At 34.3% G+C, this 9,531-nt stretch overlaps 3 protein-coding genes across 3 annotated transcripts; 1 reads left to right on the plus strand and 2 right to left on the minus strand.

The window, feature by feature from the left end:
* Window positions 1-378: 378 nt before the first annotated feature.
* On the minus strand, window positions 379-2,201 carry LOC116111045 (probable LRR receptor-like serine/threonine-protein kinase At3g47570). Its single transcript, XM_031397257.1, is given in 3 exon segments — window positions 379-895; window positions 1,087-1,780; window positions 1,782-2,201. Coding segments are annotated over 3 exon segments (1,524 nt in total). The 5' UTR covers window positions 2,196-2,201; the 3' UTR covers window positions 379-479.
* Window positions 2,202-2,246: 45 nt separating this feature from the next.
* On the minus strand, window positions 2,247-3,601 carry LOC116111009 (probable LRR receptor-like serine/threonine-protein kinase At3g47570). Its single transcript, XM_031397215.1, has 3 exons — window positions 3,346-3,601; window positions 3,062-3,271; window positions 2,247-2,944 (listed from the first exon to the last, which is right to left on the minus strand). The coding sequence occupies exons 1-3, from the start codon at window positions 3,599-3,601 to the stop codon at window positions 2,247-2,249; spliced, it is 1,164 nt and encodes a 387-aa protein (XP_031253075.1).
* Window positions 3,602-6,184: 2,583 nt separating this feature from the next.
* On the plus strand, window positions 6,185-8,991 carry LOC116111010 (11-beta-hydroxysteroid dehydrogenase-like 5). The gene is made up of 6 exons (XM_031397216.1): window positions 6,185-6,367; window positions 7,554-7,746; window positions 7,833-7,918; window positions 8,097-8,228; window positions 8,376-8,540; window positions 8,671-8,991. The coding sequence occupies exons 1-6, from the start codon at window positions 6,185-6,187 to the stop codon at window positions 8,989-8,991; spliced, it is 1,080 nt and encodes a 359-aa protein (XP_031253076.1).
* The last annotated feature ends 540 nt before the right edge of the window (window positions 8,992-9,531 follow it).

A 9,531-nucleotide genomic window follows, 5' to 3' on the forward strand; every position in this document is an offset into this window, starting at 1 on the left:
AATGTGTATAATACTAAATATCTAAGATTTTTTTTATTCTCTCCTCATCCGGTCATCCCGTGTCCATTTAAATGGTTGTGTAAATTATGTAAGCCAACAATTTTGCTCAACAATTCACAATTATTCCAACAGTTTACTCCTTCCTATGGTAGAAGATTGTTAAGATATTTTGGCTTGTTTTATTGAGTTGGTTTTCTTGTAAATAAATTTATATCTCATTGGAAAATGTTATATAAAAAGAAATATAATTATGATAAGAAGAATTCTGTTAACAATAAAATATCCCTATATTGTATATAATACATGTTGAAGGGATTTTAGCCTAACCCAATTTGATAAAAGCCAATGAGATATAAAAAACACAAAAACTTTCCGCTTTTTTTTTTATTTAATCATACATAGCTATTACTAATTTCAACATGTGATAAGATGTTTAAAAGTGCATGAGATTATGGTTTAAGAGAGGATTATAATTCTATTTATCTCCTCCTTTGCCTGTTCGTATCCTTAGACTTGAGAAATGAATTTCTCATAGCTTTTAGACTGTTGACGACATCGTTCATCGCCATTCGCTCTTCTGGAGATGTCTTTGAGCAGAGGAGCCCAACTCTCAATACTGAAACCAAGCATTCTTCCAATAATTTTTTATTGTTTATTCCAGACTCAATGTCGATTATGGATTCTTCTATACCATCTTCATTTTCTTCTTCAAAGAGCAGCGAGGGGTCAACAACATCCATGACATGATTTGGAAAGGCTATGAAAACGAACTTGTAAATGCTGAAATCATCTTTGAACATCTCATCTGTAGGTCTTTTCCCAGTAAACATCTCCAACAGCAATATACCATAACTATATATGTCTCCAAGCATAGAAACTTGACCACACATATACTCTGCAATTTTAAAATTTGTAATTAGGATACACGAATTTGGGTAGGCAGTGTTGTTCACCATCGCTTTTTGTTTTACTAGATATGAGAAACATTGTTGGTTTTTGGACTTTTAAATTTGTGACTTAGAGAAAATGGTAATGCATGAACTAATTAGGTATGATTATCATGATGAAAAATAATTAACTACGTACCTGGAGGGATGTACCCAATAGAACCTCGTAGGCCAACTGACATTGTTTGATTTTGGAAGGCATTGTTTGATGTTTCAAAAAGGAACCTCGCCAATCCGAAGTCACCGACATGGACTGTCATATCTTCATCTAATAGTATGTTGCTTGGCTTTAAATCACAATGAACAATTGTTGTCTGACAATAGTGATGTAGATAATCAAATGCAAAAGCAACATCAATTGCTATAGACAGTCTCTGAATAAGGTTCATTTTCTTGATTCCAGCAAGTTGCTCGTCAACAGTCGGATGTAACCATTTGTCCAAACTTCCATTAGGCATAAACTCAAAAACTAAACATTTGAAGTCATTTCCTTCAAAATCAATACTTGAGCAAACAGTTATGACTCGAAGAATATTACAATGTCGTATTCTTCTTAAAGCATTGCATTCGTCATCGAAACTCTTTAAAGCTCCCCGTTGATCAACTTTTAATACCTTTATTGCAACAATTTGTCCATCACTAGAAAGAATACCTTTGTATACCGAACCAAAACTACCAAAGCCAATTAAATTTTCTTCAGAAAAGTTATTGGTTGATTTTAAGATCTCTAAGTAAGACAAACCCAATTGTAGCTCAATCGAAGATGAAGTGGGTTGTCTCTTTGATGATTTCATGATGTAATAAAGAACAAAAGAAGTTAGATAGAAGAAAAAGAAGCACGGCTCCAGAAATAGTTATTACAATTACTACTTTGGGTCTAAAATGATTTCTAGAAACATGTTTCGAGCAGAGAGGTAAAACTAGTTCTGGGATACCGTCACAGAGCTTTTCATTTCCGTAAACTGAAATGGCACTTGCATTTGCGAATATTCCTTCTTTAGTGACCTGACCATCAAATTTATTATATGAAAGATTGAGATTCCTAAGAGATCTAAGTTCACTAAAAAATGCAGGAATCTGACCAGACAAGTTTTTGTGAGAAAGATCTAATTTTTCTAAACCTCTTATATTTATCAAAGATTGGGGAATAGTTCCTTCAAATTTGTTGCTCTCCAAGTACAAACGTTCCAAACTACTACAACCATCAAGACTATTTGGGATTTCTCCTAACAATTTGTTGTTGGACATCCAATTCTACAAGATTTTTCAAGCTACCCACTTCAAATGGTAACGAGCCACTCAAAAAATTGTTAAGACAGGACCAAAGCAATTGAAAGGGAAGAAATACTTGACTTCTTTAGGTATGGTGCCCTTCAAATTATTACGAGACAAATCCAACGTCTTCAAATGTTGACAATTTCCTAGACTCGGAGGTATGCTACCCTCAAATTTATTATTTGCCATAAAAAGCGTATTCAATTTAGTCAAGTTCCCTAGGAAAGATGAAATTGTTCCTGAAAAATTGTTGTCACTCAAATCCAATACTTGTAGATTTCGGAGCTTTCCAAAATCATCAGGAACAGTACCACTAAAGTTGTTATTTTCCAATCCTAGAGCTGTTAAATTAACTAGATTTCCAATCCCAAAAGGGATTTTCCCATGAATCAAATTTGATCCCAAGGTAAGCATTTGCAGCTGGCTTGAAAGGTTCCCTATGGAGTCAGGCAGTTCTCCTCCAAATCGATTTACATAAAGACCCAACAGTTCGAGACTAGAACAATTAGTCAAGAAAGATAGAAAATTCAAGTCACCGGTTTTCCCACTTCCAAGTCTATTGAATTCAAAATTGAGTCTAACTAGACCTTGCAAATTTCCAAAGCTTCCAGGAATGGTCCCGGTGAGACCGTTCTCAGCCATATCAAGAAGCTCAAGTTTAGAGGCATTTGACAATGAAACAGGAATACTTCCTGTAAAATTGTTAACACCACCGGCAAATGCTTCAAGATTAGGGAAAGTGAAACCCAAATCTGAAGGCAGCTAGCCGTGGAGCTGGTTTCGAGCCACCGCAAAAGTATAGATAGATGATAGATTATAAATTGAAGGAGGGATCGTACCAGACAGAAAATTTGCCGAAAGTTGAAGAAATCCGAGGCTTGATAGTTGGCCTATTTTAAGTGGAATGTTTCCATGCAAATAATTCCAAGAAAGTGACAGCTCTTCCAGAGAGGAAAAATTCCCTATCCAGGATGGAATTTTTCCTGTAAGATTGTTATTTGCAAGGACGAACACTTCCAGCTTTGATAATGAACGAAGCTCCTCCGCTACTGCCCATTAAACTCGTTGAAACTAAGATCAAATACTCTAAGTTCTGTACAACGCGATATATTCGTCGAAATACTCCCGCTAAATCGATTGTCATTCAAGGTGAGATTCTGCAGGCGTGGTAACCGGCCTATTTCTTCAGGAACTTCACCATGGAAGCCATTGTTTCCCAGGTTGATAGCAGTAAGAGATGTAAGGTTTCCTATAGAAGGTGGGATGGAACCAACCAACTTTTGCGAGCTCAAGTTCAAGATTGCGACTCTTCCATTAGTTGGACTGCAGGTAACACGAATCCAATTGCAGAAATGGATAGAAGAATTCCTGGATCTCATTATTTGAAAGGGAGTTATTCGTTGCTTGAAATCAAGTAAAGCGAGTTCATCCGATGCGAAACCTGATGAGGCTAAGGTTATCATCCATAAAAGATGAAACAAATGAAGGGAATGTGGGAAAATACATGCATTGAAAAAGTATTGCTTCATGGTTTTTAATTTATGGCAATGTGAAATTCTAAAAGAAACAATATAAGATGATTAAGATCAATGAGAGTCGATTTGTTTAAAAAGGCAATGCAACTCGCTGGTCAAATTTCCCATGCTATGGCACTCACCCAATTGGCAATAAAAATATATAAAAGCAGTGGCTGCACATCACACAATTGGAAATAAAACAATATAAAACCAGTGGCGGCTCATCGCATATGTTTCGTTCACACCTCAAAGTCGTGGAAGGCGATGCTCCATTTCTTAGCAACTAGGCATTTACGCATAACAACAAAAACCACCCATCCTTCCCGTAGGTTAATTGGGCATGCTTAGAATTTTACTACTTTGAGTTTCTAATATGAACTGATCAACTTATAAGAAGTTCAATGTTGCGTAATTTTATATATATATATATAGGCCTTCAAAAATTAGAGCCAGTGGAATTTTCTTTTGAAAATCCAATAATTCATGAACCAATTATGTAAATGCATTATTGGCTACTGTTTTGGAGGTGTTCGGCGTCACTGACACTCAAGTATATATTTAAATCCTCTGATCAGTGTGTAAATTTGTGCAACCAAAACCAGTCGTTATTCTCGTCAAACAAGCCGAAATTACGGACTCAGAGCATTCTTATTTGATTGAAGGGTTTTTAGGAGAAATTTGAAAAGATAATTAAGGTTTGTTAATATACAATTTAAGGATGCTATAATGACACACAATTTTGACTCAAATTCTTAACACAAAATATTGGCCCTTGGTTTACTATAATCTAATGGTTGAAAAGTTCATAAGTTAACATTAAAATCTAGATTTTACTTTGGTTAACAGTAATAAAAGATTATTCCGACAATCTATCTTAAAATCTAGTTATTATGTTGTTAAGTAATAAAAGATTCTAATGATCTTTTAATCTGAATAGTGATTACTGTAAATGATATTAAGTGTAATCTGATTGTCCAAAAAAAGTTGGGGGTAATACAATTTTTGTTCCTATTTTACCCTAATTAATTAACATTTCTGACACAAATGTCTACGCATCTTTAACTGTCGTTTTATATTAGTTAAATTGCCTTAATTAATTAACATTTCAGACACAAATGTCTACACATCTTTAACTGTCGTTTTATATCAGTTAAATTGCCTTAAATCAATGGATATAAATTTGTGTGTAAAATTGTGTCAAAATTGATAGAAATGAGTTTAAATATTTTCGAAAAATTTGAATACTTTGAAATTTGTTTCATGACGTTGGGTTTGAGGATCATAATTTGTGGATGTCTTTGTTCACTCTTCTAGACTTCTATGGATTTTCTCTGGTTCCCGAGAAAATTTGGATTTGGGCTTACTTCTGGGCTTTTGTTTGTTCGATGGCCCATTTTCCGCTATACAATTGTTCACAATCTTCTTGACTTCTAATGGATTTTCTGTGGTCCCCCAGAAAAATTGGATTTGGGCTTACTTTTGGGATTTGTTTGTTTAATGGCTCATTTCCAGTAAAAGAACCTCAATGACTTAATATATGTACTGAACTTAATAAAATATTGTGTTTGAGTTCAATCAAATTTGAATAATTTTAGAGATTGATACGTTAGATAAGAAGGGAAGGTTTAAAAATATGTGGAAACAGGAGCAAAATGGAAAGAAAATGAAACAGTAATACGAAATGTTTATTGAATTAAAATTGTGATTAAATTTCATTTTACCGGATTTTTACCAAATTTATTATTATAAGTAATGTTGTTCAAATAATATTTCCAATGAATAAATACTATGATTACAAAAAAACTTATACAAAATTATCTATACAAAGTGACGTGACATTATCTTTACAATATCATATCATTCACTATCTTTTAATTTGTATTTATTAAATGAATTTTTTATATTAATTCATCCAATCAAAATCTGACACGTAACTTTATAGGAAATATTTTGTATAAAGTCTTTATAAGTATAATATTATTCATTTCAAAATTCTTTCCTATATAATATGTAATCTTATATAATATTAAATGTTATTATACATAATAAGGCAGATATCTAATAAAATTGATACATTACTTTTAAAATAAAATAAAAATTAAAATACCACCTAATATGTATAAAATTATTAATTTTATTTTCATATAAAAATAAAGCAGAAATATTATTCAAATCCTACATTAGCTTGTTAAACAACAAATGAATTCAATGGCTAGCACCCATGCAAGAACGTCCAAAATCCTTTCCATTCGTCACAAAAAGAAGCTTTAAAAGCAATACGTGTTGGCAACTCTCATGCATGTGTTGATAATCTAGCAATATATGCCAAAACCCAAAACTCAAGCCCTCACTTCTCTACTTCTTTCCCATTTTGGTTTCTCTCTTATCAATATAAAACTTGTAAACTTTCCCTCAATTTTTGTGAGCCTTTCTGGGTTTCTAGAAATGGATTTTCTAAACACTTTTCTGAATTTGATGGTGCCCCCAGCGAGCTTGGTGATGCTGGCCTTTGCATGGCCAGCCCTGTGTTTTATAAACTCCTGTGAATGGCTTTACAACAGTTTGTACGGTGAGGATATGGAAGAAAAGGTGGTCATCATCACCGGAGCCTCTTCTGGTATAGGAGAGGCAAGTTAATTATTTTACCTTAATTTGTTCTAAATTTTCTGTTTTTATTTGAATATTCTTTTGCATTAATGATCTTAACAATAACGTGTCTTTGATTTTCATCGTTAATGTTATTTTATTTTGATCCTAATCGGTCAGCCGAAGTTCAAATTAAATTGGTATATCCTCAGGCAGGGGATTTAATGTATGTAGCAATTAATTTTTTTTTTTTTTTAATTATTTAGCTTTCCATTTACTGTTAATTTTAAGTTGATCCTTTATAGCAATTTAAGATAGATTTGGGGATTTAATGTAGCTTAAAGTGTCTATTTGACATTCCTAACTTAAGCATATATGTTAAACATTTAATTTATAGTAATGGTAGTTAATTAAATTAAAGCCCTAGAAATGTGTCATTTTTTTGAAATTGCAAGAACCAGTAGAAGCTCGGTACCGATGTGGTTCTGCGTTAGCTATGGCCACTGCAGTAGCAGGGGCAGTTGCCTAAGTGGTCCGGTGGTTTCCGGTCCTCAATGTTTCCATTCCAAGAAGTTGCTATGAGTTCCAATTAAAATTGGCTAAACAGCCACTGTTAACTGCTGCAGGATTCTCCCCCTTATTATTTGCAATCTGTAAAGAAATTGCATGTGACCGATAATTAATTGTAATAACGAAGTTATAACCATCTAGAGCAGTTATGAGGACTTACCATATGGTGAGAGTTTATGAATTATGGTTGGCCTTGGTCATTGTAATACAATTTGGCCATGAATAAACAACGCATTGTATACAAAAATCTGGGGAATTGCGATATTAGGAAATGTCATTACAGATATTAAAAGCGTTAAGAGAACATACTGAAATGTGCAAGTCCATAAACAAAACAGATTCATGTGAAAATGTGGTGGTCAGATATCAATCACAGAAAATTTACACAACCTACAGCCGATGGATAGCCAGGATTAGTAGAATGTGCTAGTTTAATTCTTTTTTATTTTTCTATCTTTAGTGAGCCTATTATTTCTGGCAGCAACAATGGTTTCTGTTTATATCTTCATTTTTATTTCATTAAAAAAAAAAATATGACTTTTCGAATCCTGTAGTCAATGTAGTAAAGGTTTCATACCAGTTATGCAATTAATTCTTCTTCCGCATACAAACTTGAGAAATCACTATTATTTTATAGAATAGGTATTTCTAATTTCAGCAAATTGCATATGAATATGCAAAGAGGAGGGCGAATCTTGTGTTGGTGGCACGGAGAGATCACCGACTCCGAGGGATCAGTGAGAATGCAAGCCATATGGGCGCAAGGCACGTTATAGTCATAGCTGCAGATGTTGTCAAGGAAGAGGAATGTAGAAGATTTGTTAATGAAACCATAAATGTCTTCGGACGTGGTAAGTGCCATCCAAATTAGTTCATGATGTATGAAAATAACTATTTCTCAATTATTATTTTTCTTTTTGTTTCTTTTATTTTGCAGTGGACCATCTGGTAAACACAGCAAGTTTGGGACATACATTTTACTTTGAGGAAGTCATGGATACCTCTGTGTTCCCTCATTTGATGGTAAGGCTAAAAAATGCAATAATTGAACTCATTTATTTTAATCACAAATCATTCTGAATTGTTAAAATTCTTCGGCATTAGAATGTTGCTTGATTTGACTTGCTTTTTATTTAACGTACTATCTCTGTTGTTCATTGCTGGTGCTAATACGATTTGGTATTTGAGTATCATTTCGTAGGACATAAATTTTTGGGGAAACGTTTATCCGACCCTTGTTACTCTTCCTTACCTACATGAGAGCAATGGTCGTATCGTTGTGAATGCATCAGTGGAGAACTGGTTACCTCTGCCAAGAATGAGCCTTTACTCTGTGAGTTCCCCGAAAAATAAATTGAAATGCACTATGCAAAATAATATGAGATCTACTTGAACAAGTGATTAATTTCTTAATCTGTTTCAAAATTTCATTTCGGCTCTCAAGTTTTGTGTAATCTTCTTTTGTTTCCTTTTTTGGCAGGCTGCAAAAGCAGCTCTTTTAAACTTCTATGACACGTTGAGATTTGAATTGAGTGACGACGTTGGAATAACAATTGCAACTCATGGATGGGTTGGAAGCGAAATGACCAGAGGCAAATTCATGCTGGAAGAGGGTGCAGAGATGCAATGGAAAGAAGAAAGAGACGTAAGTTTCCATATAATTTGTCATTGCCATTTAGTGCACAAGAGTCCGGCCGTTGTGGAAGTTCATTAGTCTTAATGTGCATTAAGGATATAACAATTCAAGTCTTGCTCTCATTACATGTTCATTTTAGGTCCATGTGACCGGTGGCCCTGTGGAGGATTTCGCAAGGTTAATAGTAGCCGGAGCTTGTCGGGGGGATGCATACGTGAAGTTTCCAAACTGGTACGATATATTCCTACTTTACAGGGTGTTTGTACCCAATGTCCTCAACTGGACTTTTCGGCTCCTGATTTCGACCCACGGTAAAAGAAGAACTTCCCTCGTCGACACAGGGAGGCCTCTTTTTCTGGAAGGCACAGGAAGACCTCTTTTGGAGGGCACACCTCCAAGGAAACTGATTGTAAGTCCCACTACAGCCTTTTCAGCTCAAATTAGTCCCCATCACCAGTAAATTACCTAATAATTAGTCCCCATGCTGTTATCATCTTTTAAATATTATGTGTCTGCTGTAGAATCGTTGTTTCAGCCATAAATTCGGATATTAGAACATTTGATTCTGAGAATAAGTGGATTTCTTCTACTATATAACTTATTCAGTATGTGATAATAAAGAAGTTTTAGCTTAGCCTCGGCTACCCAAATTGTCTATTACTGGGAATTAAACTATATTCATAGGCAACCAAAAACTTTTTATTTGGCTTCTCTACTTTGCTATTTTATGATCACAAAATCAACCTGGGAAACTTTGAGAGAGTGAAGGTCTTTTTAATTGAGAGGTTCACTGGACAGTTTGTGGCACAATCTCTCTTCCATTGTAGATACATATTTCATGCTGGTCTGAATTCCAGTCCATTAAGCTTTTAATTTTAACCTGGCCCAACTCATAATGGGCTTTATGCCATGCTAAACCCATTTTTCTAGAGATTCTATTCGTCCCCCTTGTTGGATTTAATATGCTCTATATTTTTAATATTATTAAACTTATTCGTGT

Source organism: Pistacia vera, unplaced genomic scaffold, assembly GCF_008641045.1.
Source record: "Pistacia vera cultivar Batoury unplaced genomic scaffold, PisVer_v2 Contig623, whole genome shotgun sequence".
NCBI classification, from domain to species: domain Eukaryota; kingdom Viridiplantae; phylum Streptophyta; class Magnoliopsida; order Sapindales; family Anacardiaceae; genus Pistacia; species Pistacia vera.